Genomic DNA, 22,403 nt, shown 5'->3' with positions numbered 1-22,403 from the left:
TGTACTTTTTATATTATTTAACTATACACATGGGCATCTGATTTTTCTAATAAAATTGTAAGCAACTCAAGACAAAAATATGTCTTATTCTTTGTTATATTTATTCATTCATTCAACAAATATTTATTGCATATCTATTTCATGCTGGGCACTATGCTAAGCACTGAGTATATGATGGTGAACCAAAATGGCTCCCTGCTTTCATAGAGCTGACAGACTCATGAGGGATGAACCAAAACCAATAATCACATAAATATATACTTATTTCCTACACTTTTGACTTGAGAAATTAGAGCATAGTAGTTATCATTTGAGGTCCACTAGAAGAGAATTGAGTTTTAGCCTTTAGGAAAATTGAATTCTGTTTTGGGCATAATCAGTTTGGGATGCCTCTTAGTCATCCAGATGAAGATGCAAGTGACTACATGAGTTCAGAGCTCAAGGGAGGGGTCAGAGTGAGAGATTCAGATTTGGGAGTTGGTGTGGTTTGGATGTTTGTGTCCTCTTGCCCCAAAGTTCATGTTGAAACTGAATCCCCAATGCAGCAGTATTGAGAGGTGTTGCCTTTGGAAGGTGATAGGTTCTGCCCTCATGAATGGATTAGTGCTCTTATAAAAAGGCTAGAGGGAACTTGCTAAGACAATTGGTCCCTTTTGCCATTTGAGGACTCCATTTATGAGGAATGGGCCCTCACCAGATACTGAACCTGTCAGCACCCTGATGAACTTTCCAGCTTCCAGAACTGTGAGAGGTTTCAGTTGCTTATAAACCATCCAGTCTAAGACCTACCTTCCTTCCTTCCTTCCTTCCTTCCTTCCATCCTTCCTTCCTTCCATTTGTTTTTTAATATAGCAGCACAAATGGACCAAGACAGGAGTAGTTATTTAAAGTTAGGCGAGTTGATGAAATTGCCTAAAAGGAAAGTAGTAGAGAAGGAAAAGGATGTAACACAGAGCCCGGAGCACTGGGGCCTAGAAAAGTTGGTCAAGTAGAAGAGACATACTCTAAGTGAAAGAAGCCAGTCACATATTGTAAGGGCAATTTATATGAAAAGTCTTCAAGAGGAAAACTTTGTAGTAATGGAAAGTAGATTGGTAGGTACCAGGGATTGAGAGGAGTGACTGCTAATGGGTATAGGATTGATTCAGGAGTGATGAAAGTGTTCAGCAATTAGATAGTGGTGAAGTTGCACAACCTTGGGAATATACTAAAAATTCTTTAAGGTGACTTGTTAGTGCAGAAGGTAGCATGTCAGTCTTATAAAAGTTCTTTAAAAGTGTGAATTTTTAGTATGTCAATTCTATCATAATAAAGCTGTTTTATTTTGTTTTGGTTTTTTTCAAGTGCTGGGGATCAAACACAGGTCTTTGCATGTGCTAGGTAAGTTATCTACCACTAAGCTACAGCCCCAGCCTTTAATGGTTTTAAAAAAGGCAAGATTAGATACAGTTCAAGAAAGGAGTAGTCAGCCCTGTCAAATTCTGACACTGCAAGATGAAGACTAAAAAAAAGGTACATTATTTTTACAAAGAGATCACTGCAGACCTTATCTCAAGCACTGTTGATGGTGGGGGGCGGATATGAAGGAAGAAAACCAGGCAAGAGTGAACACGCATCCAATTTTGTTCCTCCTGAAATCCCACTAAAAGTACAGTAAAGAGATTTTTTTAGGCATTAGTCCACAAAGGCAGGAGGAACAGAAAGGAGGCAAGAGCAATGCAACATTGGGAACTAGAAAGCAGATGAAAGACTTAGCAGGCCTGAAAAAAACTTCAATGCTGAGCTAACAGTCAGGATCACCAGGTACTGATGGCCAGAAAGAAGAACCAAAATAAGAAGGACTAGATTAAACTTGGGGCACCTGATGTCTATTACTACCTAGGCAGAAATCTAGACTTGTAGTTTTTGAAGAGGATAATAAAGAAGGACACCTGGTTATTAAGGACAATGCCATAGCAAAAGCTCAGGGATAAATGAAAAAGTGTATGCCGAAGACTAAGGCTATCTCTTCTGCTCTGCCTTCACCATTCCTCTTTTTACACTCAGCTCCCCAGATGCTAGCCAGCCAGCTCTGGCTAGCTAGGAGACTGGAAGCATCTCTTCTGTGAATACTGACCAATCATCTGGCAAGCTGACTGACCTGAAGATAGTAACAGGATTAATCAACTGCCATTCCAGCCAGGTGGACGGAGAAGCTCAGGACACACAAGCCCAAGCTACGTGTTAAGAGCCTCTTATCCACATGAGCAGACAAGCAAGGACTACCAGAAATCCATGGGCCCTCTAAGCTAAAGACAGACATTAAAACCAGGGGAAAGGATCTTGACGTAAAATGAGTATGCAAGAAGAAGAAAAATTTTAACTGTCAGTACTAGCCTCAGAGAGCTGAAAATTGTGGTTATTAAAAAATACTGCCAAGCTCCAGTGGCTCACACCTATAATCCTAGCTACTCAGAAGGCAGAGATCAGGAGGATCACAGTATGAAACCACCCTGGGCAAGTAGTTCTCAAGACCCTATCTTGAAAAAACCCATCACAAAAGAAGTGGAGTGGCTCAAGGTGAAAGCTCTGAATACAAACCCCAGTAAAGCGAAAAAATTTTTTAAAAAAGAGATTACACCACCACAAAAGGAACAATTCAGAAAAATAATCTCTCTTTAAAATTAAAAACTTATTAGCAAAAATTGGAAAACTCCATAGGAGAATCTGAAAATAAAGTTGAGTATATCTCTCAGAAGTAGAACACAAAGACAAAGAGATAAAAGCTGGAAAGAAAAAAATTATACAAACCATTCAACAGAAGGCTGATGTTACTGGATCTTAAATATTCTGCAAATGCTATCCCTCCTCCCTTGTACCCCTCCTTCCCCCTCCTATCTTTGCTCCACCATGGATGTTTGGTCTCATTTCAGCAATGGGGGCAAGGGATCAAGGGCCAAAATAAATCTTTATTCCTTTAAGTTGTTTTTCTATTTTTTTTTGTCATAGCTACAAAAAGCTAACACAGCTTACATCTGAACAATAGAACCTACTGAAAATCAGGAGAAAGAACATGAAAAGGAGGAAATCATCAACTATATGACTCAAGAAAATTTTCACAACTATAGAGAATGAGTTTGCATATAAAAAGATCAGAAAGGTCCAGGTGCTGGTGGCTCAAGCTTGTAATCCTAGCTACTCAGGAGGCAGAGAGCAGGAGGATCATGGTTCAAAGCCAGCCCAGGCAAATAGTCTGTGAGACCCTATCTTGAAAATACCCAACACAAAAAAGGATTGGGAGAGTGGCTCAAATGTTAAGAGCCCTGGCCTAGTAAGTATGAGCATGAGGCTCTGAGTTCAACTACCAGCACCTTCAAAAAATGAACTTTTTTCAGGAAGTTGTACTCTTAAAACATTTACCTCCAAATTCAGGAAGCTACTTAAAGGGTGTGCTCCATTAAAAGAAAAAAGTAGGAGTGAGGGATATAGCTCAGTGGTACAGCACTTGCCTAGCATGCATGAGGCACTGGGTTCAGTCCCCAGCATGGCAAAAAGGAAAAAAAAGAAGGAAAAACATGGGACATACGAAGCAGAAATAATAGACAATAGGAATCCCAGGATGATAGCTGTGCACCTGACACAGAGGACCCCTGGACCTGACTGGAGTCAGTAGAAGGCACCATCAGTAAATACAGATTTCACCAGGAGACTTTTAAACAGAATTAGGAGATGAAACTGATAAGAAAGTAATTATAAGGATAACCTAAGGCATAGAAAAGGTAGTCCTGGAGCTTGGAACAGCAAACTTGGTCAAAACAGAGTCAATACCAAGTATTGATGTAACCCAAATCATGCTGTAACTTCCTTCGGAAGATGGTAGGAAACTGAAATTATGTTGGGGAAGGGTGGCGGAGTAATAAAGAAAAACCAAACACTTTTCCATAATAGGAAGCCAAAAGATAATATCTAAAATTGGAAAATCAAGACATATCAAATACATGCTTATTTCCAAAATGGAGGTAAGCAAAATAATAAGTTATGTACTATTAACTCTAGGAAAGAAATGGGGGAAGGTGATGGGATTTCAATTTTTCTGAACAAACTTTATAGAACAGGTTAACTCTTGGTGCAATGAAGTGATTTTGATGAAAAGAACAAGTACAAAGTGGATGGGTTATAGTGACAGCCAGAGCAGGCAAGTCTTAAAGAGACTGGCTGTGAAAGGAAGTAGAAACAGATGAGTGGATGGAGAGGAGTGTAGATGAAGTGGGTCTGTTAACACAAGAGATGATGAGCCAGGGTCACATGCTGATGGTAAAGATCCAGCAGAAGAAAGGACTGGAAATGAAGAAGCTAGACAAGTGGTGGGCGCAGTCTCCCTCATGCACTGCAACTTGCCTCCCACAGGCAAAGGAATGCCCTAATGCTAGTCAAGAAGAGAATGTGTGCATTGCATTTCCAGCACATCCCTCCTATCCCTTTCCTTATATCCTCCCCTCTCCCTCTGGCACCAGTCCCCACACAGGACTTGTTTCACCTTCCTGCTCTCCATTTTTGAAAAAAGACATTTTTGTTTGTTTAAGATAGATATACAGGGGAGACAAAGGAGAATGATAGAGGGGTGAATTTGACTATGATATACTGTGAGAACTTTTGTAAATGTACCCTCAGTACAACAATAATATGATTAAAAAAAGAAAAAAGTCATCCCTAAAGTTTATTTGGAAGCACAAAAGACAGAGAATAGCTGAAGAAATGCTGATCAAAAAGAGCGACTCTGAAGGAATCACACTACCCAGCTTCAAACCATTCTCCAGAGCCACAGCAATAAAAACAGCATGTGCTGAACACCAGTGGAACAGCATACAGGACCCAATGTGAATCCACGCAGCTACTCCCACCTGATTTTTGACAAAGGCTCCCAAAATATACAATGGAGAAAAGACAGCCTCTTCAATAAATGTTGCTGGGAAAACTGGGTATCAGCCTGCAGAAAACTGAAACTAGATTCATTACTTTCACCCTGTACAAGTATCAACTATATTTTTTGCTTTGTGGTTAACAAGAGGCTTAAAATTTGAGTACTGCAAGCTATTTTGAAATGATGATAACTTAACATGATAGTACGAATAAGACATAAGCAAACTAAAGAACAAGAGAAAACATATCCACAAGAAATAGAGGGGCTAATATGATCAAAGTCTGTTGTGTGGATATATGGAAATGTCATAATGAAACCCCCTTTCTTTGTACAATTAAAAAACAACATAGAAATGAAAAAAGAAAAAGAAGAAGATGGGCACAAAGATAGGATGGCTTATAGATGTGGTTATAGAAAGAGAATCAAAGTATCTCTTTTCTCCATAAGGCATGGTCATCAGTTGAGAGTGAGGTGGACATGGGGGCGAGGAAGAGAAGAAAAGTGAGACTGATGTGCTCCTTGCTGAGGATGGAGAAGAAAGTTACTAAGGAACTGTAGAGCCTGCACATCTGAAGAGTGCACAGCTGAAGCAGTAACCTTCATGATAGTCTAAGAAATGCTCATGACTGAATCTTCTGAAAAAAATCATGTGGATAGAAGAAAAGGCTAGAAGGAAATAAAATACACTGATTATGTCTGAATACTAGAACTATTATGTTTTCTTCTCTTCTACTGTTTTCTATTTTCCAACTTTGAAAAGCGAGTGTGTGTTGTATTCATAACTAAATATTGATCTTTATTTTTCAAAGTGTTGGTTCATTGGATGAGACAGCACATACTGATGACATGGTGCTCAAGGGGTATCGCACCCAATGAAACCACCAGCAGCAAACTGAGCAGAGTAAATGGCGCCTGGCTAATCCCCACTTGCCCAGACTCATGCATTGCTAATGCAGGTATACATGCATGCCTGGTGTGGTGGCACATGCCTGTGATCCCAGCATCCAGGAAGCAGAGGCCAGATTGTGAGTTCAAGACCAGCCTGAGCTACATAGCTAAACTCTATCTCCAACACCCATGCAAAAAAAAGACCCTGTCTCAAAAAAAAAAGTAAAAATGACCAAAAGAATATTAATAATTTTAATAGCAAAATACTGAAATAACCTAAGTATTCATTGTAATGCAGAATTAGTAAAAATAATTATGCCACATTTATACAGTTGAGCCCTATCCATCTATTAAAAAAGAAGAAATACCTTATATTCTCATTTATAAGTATCCCCCAGATACACAGTTAATAGATAAAAGCAAAATAATGAACACAATATATAGTAGCTACTGTTTATATCAAAAGTTAAAGGCAGGTACCTGTGGCTCATGCCTTGTAATCCTAGCTACTTGGAACTCTAAGATTGGGAGGATCACAGTTTGAGGCCAGCCCTGGAAAATAGTTCAAGAGACTCCATATCCAAAATAGCAAGAGCAAAATAAAGTGGAGGTGTGGCTCAAGTGGTAGAGTGCCTACTTTACAAGTGTGAAGCCCTGAGTTCAAACCCCAGTCTCACAAAAAAAAAGTTTATTTTTAGCATAAAGTTTGATCTAAAAGGATCAAGAGAAAGAATGATGCAGATGTATACATGCTGATAAACATCTTCAAAATCTAATATTAACTGAAAAAACTGTGTACCCAACAGTGTGTCGAGTATGCTCCCATTTTGTAAGAAAAATAACACAGGTGGCTATATACATAATATGCAGAATGCAGAAACCTTCTTTAAATAATGGTGTAGTAAATATTCTCTCATAACCAGAGGAACCGATTCACACCGGTACAAAGGTTCTAAGTACTGCAGGACGAAAATTGCATACCTGTTCTAGCATCAGTATGGAATCTTGAAGGACTCCTTTTAAACGATGGGTCTGATCCTTGTTCTTTTCAATATTTTCCGCTCTTGAGACCATGTCAGAGGCTAACCTGGAAGAAAGATAACATCTTCAAAATCAAGAGAAGAGCCTTTGCTCTTTCATTTCCAGAAAGTGTTGTACCACATAAATTACAAATAAAACACAAAAACAAACAAACAACAACAACAAAAAAAACAAGCCATTATGACTAGAGGATAGCTAGAAAACCAGAATTTCTGAAAGTGGAATATGATTTTCTATAGAGAACTATTGAAATAATGTGATGGAAACAGACGAGGGAGAGGGATACTTACTTTAAGGATTTCTCTTCTTGGAAGTGGAGATGGTAAAAGGACTGAGCAGCATGCTCTATCTTTGACAACTTCAGAAACAGTGTCACATTCAACAAAACTAGCAGCAGCAAACTAGGCAGAACACATGACACCTGGTTAACCCATATTTATCCAGGCCATGAAAGCCAGGTGTGGTAGGACACACCCGTAATCCCAGTCTTCCAGAAGTGTAGACAAGAGGATGGTGAATTTGAGCCATACTGGGCTACATAGGAAGACCTTGCCTCAAAAAAATCCCCCCCCAAAAAGAAAGAAAAAAATATATATACAAAAATACATACAATACAAAGCTTTACAAATGTACATTATATAGACTGTTTTCCAGTTATTTAAATAAATTCTCTCATTTCACTGTATGAATTGCTTTGAAAAACTAAAGAAAAAGATGGAAAGTAACTAATGTGACAATAAAAGTCACATAATAATAATCCTAACTCAAGGTTGCATTTGTCTTTGACATCTGTTACTCTCTGCTAGGGATCTAAGCCAGTGATGATGTGGGACCACCAGCTAAGAAATCTACCAGGTAAGCTTTTAGGATCTATTTTTGGGTACTTTGGCTTAAGCAATTACATACCTACAATGCTGCATTTCAGAAAAGAAATGAAGATCAATATGAAGCTGATCTTGGGGAGACTATGACATATCTCTTATTCTCAGAGGAAGCTCAAAAAAAATACGATCAGCAAAACTTTTGTCTTGTTCATCTTGAATAAAGGAAATATCTAATATCAAATATACACTAATGTCAAAGAATTTTACATGAATTAAATATATTGGTTTTCACAGCAGCCTTTCAAGTGAATAAAGACCCATATGCAAATATGTAAGTAGCATCATATTTCTCTACTTATGTTTTTTCTGTTAAAATATTTACTCGCCTTTCAACATATACACACATTGGGGCTATGAGTATAGTTCTGTGGTAGAGAACTTGCCTAGGATGTACAAGACCCTGAGTCTGATCCCAACACAACACAAACAAATCATATATGTATATATGTGTATATATATATATATATATATATATATATATATATACACATATATAGAATTTACCTTTACCCATTAAGAAGAGGATGTAAGGAAAAAACTTAAGGGTAGCAAAAAATCAAATTGTGAAATTATTATGACATTGAAATGGTATGTGGGTAACATTTCAATATTTGAGTATGCCTTCTGCAAAGCACTGCAGAAGCCCAATGATAATATTTGCCACTCAAAATTTTCACAGATTAAGCAGAATATAAAAAACTATTTTATAAAACTCAAAGGAATAACAAATATTTTCTGTGTTCTGAAATCTATAAGAAAAAACAGCTGACATAAAAGCTTCATCTCAAAAAATTATCACACGAGAGTGTATCACTAAGTCAGAATCAATACAGTTAGTCTAAAGAGTACCTCAAGATTTATATACAGCAAAGTAAATACTAGTGCTCTAAATATAACTAAGTTGATTCCTATAATGTGTCCTGAGATTTACACTAATTGCCCAGTATTTCTCACCATGTGATGCTTGATCACTTGTATTGTAACAAGTTGTATGCCTCAAAAAACTGATTTCTGATCCCTAGTCAAGGTCTGAGGAATCATTCTCTGGTATTGAGGCTGAGAATTCTGCATTCTAGCAAACTCCCCAAGTGATTCTTCTGCACAGTAACAGGTAAGAGCCACTGATCTAATCAAGCAGAGTCAAATAGTGTTATTGGGTCTTCACCAGCATGTGTATATAAATACTCCCTTTAAATTTATGGAATCTCCCCAAAAAAACCTGTGATAACAGAAATAAACCAAATTGGTTAAAAAATAAAAAATGTTGAATGTACACTGCATTCCTTCAAATTTAACAATTCTGAAAATCGTATATCCAAAACTATCAGACTGAAACCTATAAAATTGCTGTTTTTAGCCCACAGTGGATAAATTTCTACCCAATAATATACAAATACATTCACATTCTTTTGGGAACTAGTTAAAGGTAAATGAAGACACAAGCAAAATAAGCATCCGCAACAAATACTTACAAAAAACTCATCACCACAATAAGAGCAGTGTTGTATCTTTCCACTTCCTTTTTCTTTCCTGAAGGTCATAAGAAAAAGGCTAAATTAGAGTGAAGATTGTGATTGCACTGATAAAAAATTAATATTTGGTTGAAAATAACTGGAAAAGAAAATTATTTGCAAAGACCAAGTGATTTAGCACAAATTCCCTGCATCTCTTTTTTCACTTCTGATGTACTAGGTAAAGTGAACAAACCCACAGTGAGAAAACCTATAGCAATCCTTCAAATTTGGGATATATAACAAATTCATTTGCTCTAAAGTTAAATAAGCAATTCAATACATCATTCATGACATATAGCTAAGTACAATCTTTGCAAATCATACTTGAATGGGTTTATGTACAGTGCTTCTCTAAAAAAATCCTCCTCACCAATCACTGTTACCTAAAACTTTAAATTCCAAAATTAGAGAGCCATTAATCTTAAATAGGGGGTAAATATAGTCATACTAAGACATAATTCTGAAGAGGTTTGGTAATATAGGAGGATCAGAAGGTATGGCAGCTTTATAGCCTGAGAGAGAGAGGGAATAACTGTTAGTAAAAGCAGAATGTCTTCAAAATTGAAAGTAGAGATAATAAAAGTCAAGGTCCATCTTTGCATTTTTCCTGGCCTGGCCCTGACATTACATAAGAGCAGTACATTCAGAGGAAGAAATCAAATGTCTGTAGAGCCAGGCAGGAAATAAATGAGTGAAGCTGCCCAGAAGCAGGGAGAGAGGTGACTTAGTTGAAGACAGTAACCAGCTGGGAGCACAGACTATCTGGAAAGGCAGTTACAAGGAAGCTGCAACTGCGGCTACACAGGGATTTAGTACAGGACTGTCAGATCTGAGATTTTATTTAAAATGCCCAATTTTTAAAATGCTTGTGGGCCAAATAAAATACTACTATTGCCCATAGCCCTACCACTTTGCAGCTACAGCTTTATGCTTCTATAGTAGTTACCTTTAAAGAACTCAGAGTACAAGAAACATTATCAAAAGAAGGGGAAAGGCAGACCTCCAAACTGATATGTCTTATAAACAGGAGGTACTTCTCCTTCCTCTAACAGTGACAGCTACCTGTAATATCACCTTTGGCCTCTAAGCCCATATCTCCAGAAGAACGCTGAGAAGAAAGCTTAGGAACTGTTTCTGCTGTTCGGTTGAATGTTCGCCTTCTCCTTCTCAGGCTACTGAGTTTTCCAGGCTCCTCCATGGACTGATTTAACACAGATTCTTCCATTAACAAATCTGATTCTAAGAAGGAAAAATTTTTTTAAAGAATCTTTAGATATAGGGGAACCTTCTCACTATAAGATGTAAGTGTTGTTTGTTTGTTTAAACCTTGATTTTTCTCTTTAACTATTGCTTAGGATTTTACGGCCTAATGAAAAGCTTTAGAATACAATGACCCTGTAATGAGGTTTCATTATTCTAGGAAGAACGAGTATTAATAAATTATGGGATCAGCAGGACAAATCTGCCATTCATGTGCTATATTAAATATTAATGTAATGGTTTCAGTTATGGAACCAACAGGATACCCACTTACATTGGATCATTAGAAAGATTTCCAGTGTAAGTTATGGTACCCATCTACCTCAAAGTTCTAATTGTCAATGTGTGTTTGTAAGAAAGGAAGCAGGAAGCACAAGAAAATCTGCAAAAATAAGTAAGATTGACAGACCCCTGGCAAACCTGACTAAAATAAGAAGAGAAAAAACCCAAATCAGTAAAATCAGAAATGCAAAAGGGGAGATAATAACAAACACCATGGAAGTCCAGGAAATCATCAGAGACTACTTTGAGAACCTATATTCTAACAAATTTGAAAATCTTGAAGAAATGGACAGATTTCTAGATACTTACAACCATCCAAAACTGAACCAAGAGGAAATTAATCACCTGAATAGATCTATAACACAAAATGAAATTGAAGCAGCAATAAAGAGTCTCCCAAAAAAGAAAAGTCCAGGACCTGATGGATTCTCTGCTGAATTCTATCAGACCTTTAAAGAAGAACAAATACCAATCCTCCTTAAACTATTCCATGAAATAGAAAGGGAAGGAACATTGCCTAACTCATTTTATGAAGCTAATATTACTCTCATCCCAAAACCAGACAAAGACACCTCCAAAAAGGAGAACTACAGGCCAATTTCCTTCATGAATATCAATGCAAAAATCCTTAATAAAATAATGGCAAACCGAATCCAACAACACAGCAGAAAGATAATATACCATGACCAAGTCGGCTTCATCCCAGGGATGCAGGGGTGGATCAACATACACAAATCTATAAATGTAATACAGCACACCAATAGAAGCAAAGACAAAAACCACTTGATCATCTCAATAGATGCAGAAAAAGTCTTCGACAAGATCCAACACCACTTCATGATAAAAGCTCTAAGAAAACTAGGAATAGAAGGAAAGTACCTCAACATTATAAAGGCTATATATGAAAAACCTACAGCCAACATCATATTTAATGGTAAAAAACTGAAACCACTTCTCCTAAAATCAGGAACAAGACAAGGGTGCCCACTATCCCCACTCCTATTCAACATAGTAATAGAATTTCTAGCCAGAGCAATAAGGCAAGAAGAAGAAATAAAAGGAATACAAATAGGTAAAGAAACTGTCAAAGTATCCTTATTTGCAGACAATATGATCCTATACTTTAAAGACCCAAAAAACTCTACCCAAAAACTCCTAGACACCATAAACAGCTATAGCAAGGTGGCAGGATACAAAATCAACTTACAAAAATCATTAGCTTTTCTATACACCAACAACGAACAAACTGAGAAGGAATATATGGAAACAATTCCATTCACGATAGCCTCAAAAAAATCAAATACCTAGGAGTAAATGTAACAAAGGATGTGAATGACCTCTACAAGGAGAATTACAAACTCCTGAAGAAAGAGAGCGAGGAAGACTACAGAAGATGGAAAGATCTCCTGTGCTCATGTATTGGTAGAATCAACATAGTAAAAATGGCTATACTACCAAAAGCAATCTACACATTTAATGCAATTCCCATCAAAATCCCAATGACTTTCATCACAGAAATTGAAAAATCTACCCTAAAATTCATTTGGAAACACAAGAGACCGCGAATAGCTAAGGCAATACTCAGAAAAAAAAGCAATGCTGGAGGTATCACAATACCCAACTTCAAACTATATTACAAAGCAAAAGCAATAAAAACAGCATGGTACTGGCACAAAAACAGACATGAAGACCAGTGGAACAGAATAGAGGACCCGGATATGACTCTATACAGCTATACTCACCTTATTTTTGACAAAGGTGCCAAAAATACATGACAGAGAAAAGACAGCCTCTTCAACAAATGTTGCTGGGAAAAGTGGTTATCTGTCTGCAAGAAACTGAAACTAGATTCATGTCTATCACCCTGTACTAGTATCAACTCAAAATGGATCAAGGACCTTAATATCAGACCTGAAACTCTGAAGTTAGTACAGGAAGGAGCAGGAAACACTCTGGAAGTAATAGGTATAGGCAAGGATTTCTTCAATACAACCCCCGCAGCCCAGCAACTAAGAGAAAGGATGGACAAATAGGACTTCATAAAATTAAAAGCTTATGCACAACAAAAGAAATGGTCTGTAAACTGAAGAGGCCACCCACAGAGTGGGAGAAAATATTTGCCAGCTATACATCAGACAAAGGACTGATAACCAGAATATACAGCGAACTTAAGAAACTAAACTTTCCCTAAATCAACGAAGCAATAAGGAAATGGGCAACTGAACTAAACAGAACTTTCTCAAAAGAAGAAATTCAAATGGCCAAAAAACACATGAAAAAATGCTCACCATCTCTACCCATAAAGGAAATGCAAATCAAAACCACACTAAGACCCCACCTCACCCCTGTTAGAATAGCCATCATCAAAAGCACCACCAACAACAAGTGTTGGCGAGGATGCGGGGGAAAAAGGAACCCTGGTACACTGCTGGTGGGAATGCAAGCTAGTGCAAACACTCTGGAAAAAAATTTGGAATCTTCTTAAAAATCTAAACATAGATCTGCCATATGATCCAGCAATCCCACTCCTAGGGATATACCCAAAGGAATGTGACTCAGGTTACTCCAGAGGCACCTGCACATCCATGTTTATTGCAGCACTATTCACAATAGCCAAGTTCTGAAAACAACCAAGATGCCCCACTACTGATGAATAGATCAAGAAAATGTGGTATTTATACACAATGGAATTTTACTCAGCCATGAAGAAGAATGAAATCTTATCATTTGCAAGTAAATGGATGGAACTGGAGAACATCATTCTGAGCGAGGTTACCCAGGCTCAGATAATCAAAAATTGTATGTTCTCCCTCATATGCAGACTTTAGATCTAGGGAAAATACAGTAATGTTGTTGGACTTGGGTCACATGGCAAGGGGAGCACATATGGGAGGTAAGGGGATAGGTAGTAAACCCAAAACATGAAAGCGTTTGATATCCCCCCCACTGCAGAGGAACTAATACAGAAACCTTAAAGTGACGAGAAGGGGATCAGGAACCAGTGTAAATATCAGTTAGAAATGAATCAACTTGGGTTGTAACACACTTGTGCATGGAAGCAATGCTAGGAATCTGTCTGTATAGCTGTTCTTATCTTAACTAGCAAAAATGCTTTGTCTTTCTTATTAGGCTTATGTCTTCTCTTCAACAAAATTAGACATAAGGGCAGAACAGGTTCTGACTGGAAGTGAGGGGAGGAGGTAGGGAGGGCGGGGACGGGGGACAGGAAGGAGAAATGACCAAAACAATGTATGCATATGTGAATAAATGAATTAAAAAAAAAAAGAAAATCTGCAAATAACCTAAAACCCCCATTTTGTCATTTATTTCAAACTTCCTTCACGCAATTTTTAAATTTCATTTCATTTATTTTTGTAGTACGTGGAATTGAATGCAGGGCTTCACGCTTGCTATCACTCAATTCTTTTATTAGAAGCTCATCATCTAGTGGCCAAACTAATTTTTGAGTTTCATTTTCTCTGCTCCTGATGAGGAATTTAATAATGAAACAGCCAAAGGGGAAAAGACTGGGAAAATAACCAACAAACTAAATGATAAAGCCTTAAACTATCCTGAGCTGAACAACCTCCAGCTTTTCCTTAACTAAAATTATGCTCATGTATGTAAATTTTTCCTCATGTATATATTAAGAAATATCCAAGCAGAACAGCTGCATTACTTCCCCTTCCAGCTCCCAGTACTTACCTCCATAAATCAATACATGTACAGAATACCACTGCTAAGTGGGCCTGCGTCCAAGAAGAGAGGTGGGCCTGACGTTCTCCAGATTTTACATAGCACAAAGGTGTATCTGTGAAGTGGCTAGGTAATCCCTCACCACTGCCAACCTCCTGCTCTTTGCAGAGGCTCTCAACTGTGTGACCTTGGACAAGTCATTTAACCATGCTGTTTCCATTTCCTTTTTGGCAAAGTGGAAAATAAAATCCCATTTGCTTCAAAGGTTGTTATGAGAATGAAATGAGTTAATATTTGTAATGCACATTAAATTTTATTATATGTCTGAATGTAATAAGCATAACATAAGTGTTTGTTAGACCAATGAAAACTGAAAGTTTTGAAATCTCACAAGTAGGGAAATTGAAACCACTTCAGTAAGATTCATCCCAACATCACCTACGAGTTTCTGCTATGAATCCAAATGAAGAATCAATCTATTTTGTGAATAAGGGCTATCTTTATAAAAATAGGTGCATCAAAAACTTTACAAACCAAGCTGTTTGAAATAGTTCTCCAGTGAACTCCATGAATTCTTCTCAATTAATGATTTCACAAGTCCCCATGGTTGTTTTCTGTATTTCAAATCTGTAGAAACTCTAATAGGATAAGAATGAAAGAAGAATATTTATTTAAGGACAGACTTTAGTTATCTTAAAATTGCAATTACAGATTACATTAGGTGGAAAGCCAAAAGGACTCAAAGTCATTAAGGTTATAAAAGAAAATTTGTTCACTAATAATGACTTCTTTGAAAAAGACTACTGTGAACTGCTAATTATTTCATCAAATTTTCCTTCAAAGTATTTGCCATTTTATTCATTTCCTTTCACTTGCTCTGAATTTTCCTTACCTAAATAGCAATCAAGGTTGCAAATAAATGCTATATTTTCTAAATGCCTTATGTAAAAAAATCTTTAGTGGTCACACATTAGTTGAAAGTAGCTGCATTAACCAGGACTAGGCCAGGCATATGATGGCCTGTCACTCTGTAAGGCACCAACATGCCTTATTTCCCACTGTAGCAGAGTCAACTACTTCTCACCATGTGCTACCCCCAACTCCCAGCCCCTGGGCCCTTAAACAGGGTCAGATGACTAGTTCTGGCCATGAGAGCAATTCCATTGCTTTCTCTTCCTGTGGCAACTAAACACTTATTCTGGATTGTGTAGCTCCAGGATATCAAAGCATCAGCTGGAGTCCCACTCCTCTTCTGACCACTGTTGGACATGTAACTTAGGCGAGAGATAAAGCTTTGCTGTGTAAAGGCTAAGAGTTCAGGATTAATATGTTACCAAAGTATAATTTAGCCTATTCTGGCTAACACGCTCACTTTCAATAGCTCACCTTAGCCTGCATTTCTGTTTTGCAGACCGGATGATGCAGTATCTGTTCAGGGTATAGAAGTAATCATGGTAGGGAACATCGTGTGTCAGAACTTCTGAATCTACTAAATAAAATTGTGCTTCCCGACTTTCTTTATACAGTGTCTGCCAAAATAAGATTTGAAAGTTTTCATGTACAATTTAAATATCTTATAAGTTTGTTGGCAATTCAGAACATCTATGCTAAAATTGCCTCTCAGAAATATTAAAGACATAAGTAGTCTATATAGCAAGCTAGAAGGAAGAGCCTCCATGTTGGCTGTGCTGCCTAGGAACTGAGAAGGAAGGGAGCTGCAGAAATAGATTTGCTGTCTCCTTGTCATTTCATTAACAACTTTTTCTTGTAGGCATGAGGAGGGGAAAAGAATTAATCTTCCTTGTGCATTAATTAGCTTATAAAGAGGACTAAATGAAAAGTTGAATTAACAATTCCAAACTTTAAGGGCTGGGGATATAGCTCAGTGGTAGAGTTCTTGCCTACCATGTACAAGGCCCTGGGTTCAATCCTCAACACCACAAACACACACACACTCAAAATACAATTTTTTTTGCTTGGATGTGCATTTTTTTAGTTATTCACTTATTCACATGTGCATACATTGTTTGGGTCATTTCTCCTCCCTACCCCCCTCCCCCATCCTCTTCCCCCCTCCCCCCCTCAGTTCCAGGCAGGTCCTGTTCTGTCCTTATCACTAATTTTGTTGAAGAAAAGACATAAGCATAGTAAGGAAGACAAAGCATTTTTGCTAGTTGAGTTAAGGATAGCTATACAGAAATATTCCCAGCATTGCTTTTGTATACACGTGTTACAACCCATATTGATTCAACTCTAACTCATCTTTACACTGGTTCCTGATCCCCTTCTCATGTTGACCTCTGTCACTTTAAGGTTTCTTTATTAGTTCCTCTGGAGTGGGGACATCAAATGCTTTCATGTTTTGGGTTTTCTACCTATTCCTATGTCTCCCATATGTGCTCTCCCCTTGTCTTGTGATCCAAGTCCAACCACATTGCTGCATTTGCCGTAGATCTAAAGTCCGCATATGGGGGAGACAAAATACAATTTAAAATCAGTTGAACAATACAAGGCTCCACCCAAAAATTCACCAAAGTTTAACCAGCCTTCACCAAAAAGCAAAGAAGTAGGAATAACCAGATAAAACATTCCTTTCCCTTAACAGGATTTTAAAGTAGCTGTCACCTAAACCTTTCCCGCTTTCACCACACATATTCTACCTATCTTCTAAGGGGAGAGGGTTTTTTCAGGTTATCAAAGACTCCCCAGCACCAAAATACTGAGCTTTTCCTATGTTTGACAATCTTTTTAAAAATTCTAAAAGGTAAGGAGTCACATCCTTTTTAACAATGATGGACAAAACTGCAAAGCACACCTAGTTCAGATGTCAAACAGGCATTCCAACTGTACTTCAGATATTATTCTTCAACACAGATTGGCCAGACACATATTCCACTCTAAGGCAGCGCTACACTGGACACAGAGGAGGAACATTCAATTGCTCATGTTTAGCTCTGAAAACTCAAGTGTGTCACAGCAGTCATCTAGTTATTTGGCCCTCACTTTTGACATGATTCTGTAAATCAGATTTTTAGAAGTGTTGTCTTTTAAATCTTCTATTATGAAAAAACCCAAACACACATAAGAGTAGAAATGTGCATGCTGAGCCCTCAGAAACTCATCCACCACCTTCAACAGCATTAACCACTGCTTGGTCTTATTTCGTTCATACCCCATCCTCACATTCCTTCCCTCTACCACCATCCTTAGCCTGTCTAGATTAGTTTTAAAAGGAATGTCAGGCATCAAAACGATTTCATTTATAAATATTTTAGCATATCTCTTTATAAATTCTTTAGTACATCTCTTCTAAAAAATAAATAGCATGTTCTTTAAAACATAGCTACAGGGCTGGGGACATAGCTCAATGGCAGAGCATTTGCCTAGTGTGCATGGATTCCACAAAACAAACAAACAAGCATATAGCTACAGTATCATCATTGCACATAACAACATTCCCTAAATCTCATACTTTTTTTTAAATAGGTGGTTTCTTTGATTAGGATTGGATTAATGTGGTTTAGATGCCTTGTCAGTCTCTTATCCGATGAAAGTTTCTCCTTTCTTTTTTTCATGCCATTTATTTCTTGAAATTGTCTTGTAAACTGGTCACTATGACTGGCATCCTCTCTTACCACACACAAGTTTTTTGAAATACCAACAAAACAGACATACCTGCTTCTCAGTGGCAGCAGTGTATTTTCCAGTAAGTGGATTATTAAGAATGACAGTATAGGTCATGGTTCTCAGTTGATCACCTCCAGATTCAACAGTCCAAGGTGTAGATGCTACATCTAATCACAGAAAAATAGAACAAGTTAGTTCTAGAAGTTTGAAGGGTATGATTTTTAAACAGAATCAAAAGTATGGTTGTAGAACTATTTAAAATTTTATTTTTGGCCTGTACTAGTCCTCCATTACTGCATGTACTTAACATTATGGAAAACAATGGCTGTGCTTTAAAAATTAAACATGATGCAGCAAGTCTACTTCTAGGTATATACTCAAAAGAAATGAAAACAAGGACTTGAGTGAGTACTTCCACATTGGTGTTCACAATAGTAAGTAAAAGGTGTAAATAACCCAAATGTCATTAACAGATGAGTGAATAAGAAGAATATGATGTATATGCATGCAATGGGATATTATTCTGCCTTAAAAGAGAATGAAATTTGGCCACTTCCTATAACATGGATGGATGAACCTTGAAGACATTGTACTAAGTATAATAAAACTTTTCATTAAAGGACAAATATTGTATATTTCCACTTATAGGAGATACCTAGAGTAGTTAAACTCTTAGAGGCAGAAAATAGAATGGTAGTTGCCAGGAGCTGGAGGAGGGACAAAAGGACAGTTTTTATTTAAAAGTTTCAGAGTTTCACTTTGGGATAATGAAAAGTTCTGGAGATAGATGTTAGTCATGGTTACACAACAATGTAAATGTGCTTAATGCTCTGAATGGTACACTTACAAATGGTAAATTGTATGTTGTGTATATTTTGTCATAATTTTAAAAATTGCTAAGTCTAGGCAAAGGATATATGGGTGATTTAGATTATTTATGCAGCTTATCTGAAGGTTTACATTTTTCAAAGTAAAAAGTTTGGGTAAGAACACTTAAAACTGACCTTTTAACTATAAGTAGTGTCATACAACTTTAAACAGAGATTAAAGAAAATACCAATTTAAAAGGTCTCTAATTAAAATTGGATCCAGTGGTAACCATTTTAATGTTGGAATTAGATTGAGTCCACAATTAATTGATTATACAAAATTAATAAATTCTTTTTATTTTTAGAAAGAAGTCTTTGAAACTTAGTCTTAAGAAATATAACTTTGATGATCAGGTAACAATTTCCAAGGACAGAGTATGGTTTCTGGTCATGAGCAGATTCTGTTTTGAGGAAAACCTTCTGACTAATTCTAGATCTACCTTGCAATGTACCTATAACGGTTTAGTCTTGGATTTAGCCAGAAGCCTCTCATTAACAAAACCTTTTTTAACACCAAATACTGGATATAGTCATCCATGTTGAAACCTGATATGATATTAGCAGTAAATGCAATTTTGTTGCAAAAAACAAACTTCATTTAGCTGGTTCCTCTTGGGCCTTTTCAGCCATAAAAATGGCAGTGCAATGTCACCAGGCATCACTTGGAAAATTAAAAGAAGTGTTATGTTTAACTCTTCTGAAATATCAGATTCTCCAGGTAGAAATGAATTAGCAATAAAATATAAGATAGGCTCAGAAGAGATATAATAAGTTAAATATAATCCTGAGTAAAGAGGAAGATTTATAACTCTGAAATAGTCCACATTTTAAAAAGTGGAATAAAAAAATGATTTTTTAAAACCATCCTAATATAATCACAAGACATTCTAGCCAAAATCTCTTTGCTACTCTACTATAAAAATAAAAAAATAATATTTATACTTAGAATCTATATCAATAATATAATCTGTGAATATATACTTACGTTTATGTAAAAGTTTCATATAAAGGAGTAACATCTAATTGTTAAAGGAATAACATCCCAGGTAATAAAAATCCCTGTATTTAAATTGATTATAGAATTACTTTCTTATTGACTATGTCAAATGGCTTACCTTGTAGTAATTTCTGCTGCTGTTGTGTTCTAATTTTATATAGTAAGTACCCAAAGTTAATAAAATATCTGAAAATATTTAAAGTAAACTCATCTTTAAAATAACTATGTCTATTTGAAAGATTTACCAAAATAGACCACTTAACACATGATCAATGAAATTCTTCTTATGAGTACACCCAAATGAAACTTTAAAAAATGTGACCTCAAGTGTATAGCTCCATGATTTTCACAAAGGGAACACACACGCATACCACAACTCAGACTAAGATACACAACTTCTTACTAATAGCCCCAAAACTTCCTCTCAGTCTTTACCACCCGACTCTCCACGATGCTAACTACTATGGCTGACTGTATGTCTATAAATTTCTTTTGCCTGTTTCTAAACTTTACTTAAAGAAATTAGATAGCATGAACTCTCATATCTGCATGAACTCTTGTATCTGATTTCTTTTGCTTAACATTGTGTCTGGGAAATTTCCTCATATTGGTTTAGTAGCAGTAGTTTGTTACTGCTTTCACTTGTATATAGTGTTCTTTTGTGGAAATTTACACAGTTTATTCTACTATTGATGGATGTCTGAAATGTTGCACATTAGGCATCATAAATAATGCTGCTGTGAACACTGCAGTAGATGCCATGCTGAGTGCATATGTGCCCATTTCTGCTGGGTATATACCTGGGAGTGTAACTGCCAAGTCAGAGACACAGCCGAACCATTTGGCAAAGTGGTTGCTCCGTTTATACTCTACCAACATCCAGGTGTTCCACCCATCTGAATACGTACATTAATGAATAAATGTAGTTTAAGTTTTTAAAAGGTCTGAACTTAATTGTAAGTAGCATCTGCCTAATTAAACAATTATACTGTTTACATGTGAATTAACCAAGCATTTAAATACCACTTTATTTGTCACCAAAATAAAATCAAAGCATGTCTAGTTTTTTCCCTTGGCAACATAAGTCAGTTTATACAGGCTCAACCCTCTAAGGATAATAAAAATCCTTCCAAATGTATCATGATGTAAGGACAGAAGGGCCAACCTATTATATTTCTGGAACTGACAAATCTCTGCATAAAGCGTGAATTAGTGAAGAGCAAGTCGAACATTCTCTCGGCACTGATGTGGAAAACACGGTTGATGTAAAGTCTTCCTTGAAGATCCTTGTCAGGAATATTTTCTAGAGAAACAAGAACACAGACCAAAAAAGAAGAGATTAAGGGAAAGTAATTTCAAGGTTTGGCGGTGTTTTGTGTGTTTTATTTTGTTTTTGGCACACAATGGTTTTCAAAAGTGTTTATAATGACCAACACATTCCAGGACATTATTATAACTCACCTACAACTTAACACTGACTCCCTCAAGACAAGGATCACTGTATTCACAACTTATTCCCAAAACCACACAATAAAAGAACAGAAAATCTTTCTGAAAAGTATCCTTCAAAGCTAAATAATGCCCAGTGGAATATTACATTTTTTCTGGGCATACTTGAGTATGATAAGGATGTTGTAAATTACTGCTCACTTCTCTCATGTTCCCTGGAAACACTAGATAAAAGCTTACATGATACTTACAACTTCAGACACTATGCTAAGTACCCTGTAAGCATTGACCCTCTTGCCTTCACTGCAATCCTCTGAGACAAAGGTTATTATCATCATCATCTCCATTTCACAGATGAAGAAAGTGAGGCACAGAGAGAATTACCAAGACTCCACTGCTGGTGACTAATAAGGAATTTGAACCCACTCCAGTTCCACAACACACAAACATAACCTCTACTTTCTGGCAGTACTGGGATTTGAACTTAGGACTTCACACTCTACCACTTGAGCCATGCCCCAGTCCTTTTTGCTGTTAGTTTGTTTTTCAGATAGGGTCTCACACTTTTTCCAGGGCTGGCCTCAGACCATGATCCTCCTACCCGCACCACTCTAATAGCTGGGATTACAGGCACGAACTACCAGACATAGCCCTACATAATTTCTATTTTATGCTGACAGAAAGAGCTTAATTTAGAACAATTTTTAAAAAGACAGCTAGAAATAAGAGCCTAAGATAATAAAGGAAATAGTGAAGAGCAATCCAACATGAAATTTTAATGATTTGTGGACTGGGATTAGTTATTATTTCAAGAATTATCCCCATCAATATAGAACAAAAACTATGACAAAAGCCCCTCAACTTTCAGAAATCAAGTTCTAAAAATTATCTGCCTAAAGCACTTGTCAATGTTAATCCGTGGGATGCTGTCTGGTTAAATAAAAGGACTGTGCTCTACGAATGAGAAAAACCATTCCAGCTCTGGCATCACCCTAA

General features: G+C 36.9%; 1 protein-coding gene across 7 annotated transcripts in view; it reads right to left on the bottom strand.

Moving 5' to 3' along the window:
- The window catches only part of Gramd1c (GRAM domain containing 1C), a 62,653-nt gene that overhangs the window by 2,147 nt on the left and 38,103 nt on the right, over positions 1 to 22,403 (bottom strand). For 6 of the 7 annotated variants that reach the window (XM_074073175.1, XM_074073173.1, XM_074073172.1 and 3 more), the window contains 8 exons: positions 21,124 to 21,261; positions 18,141 to 18,259; positions 15,852 to 15,994; positions 15,000 to 15,103; positions 10,290 to 10,466; positions 9,186 to 9,243; positions 7,120 to 7,230; positions 6,770 to 6,875 (listed from right to left, as the gene is read on the bottom strand). In XM_074073175.1, coding sequence (XP_073929276.1) covers positions 6,770 to 6,875; positions 7,120 to 7,230; positions 9,186 to 9,243; positions 10,290 to 10,466; positions 15,000 to 15,103; positions 15,852 to 15,994; positions 18,141 to 18,259; positions 21,124 to 21,261 — 956 coding nt within the window. Of the gene's footprint in view, positions 1 to 789; positions 913 to 6,769; positions 6,876 to 7,119; positions 7,231 to 9,185; positions 9,244 to 10,289; positions 10,467 to 14,999; positions 15,104 to 15,851; positions 15,995 to 18,140; positions 18,260 to 21,123; positions 21,262 to 22,403 lie in introns of all 7 variants that reach the window. The other variant, XR_012447936.1, reaches the window with a different exon arrangement.

This window comes from Castor canadensis, chromosome 5 (genome assembly GCF_047511655.1).
Source record: "Castor canadensis chromosome 5, mCasCan1.hap1v2, whole genome shotgun sequence".
NCBI lineage: Eukaryota > Metazoa > Chordata > Mammalia > Rodentia > Castoridae > Castor > Castor canadensis.
Note: the sequence above shows the minus strand (reverse complement) of the source record. Positions and strands in the feature narration are given on the sequence as shown.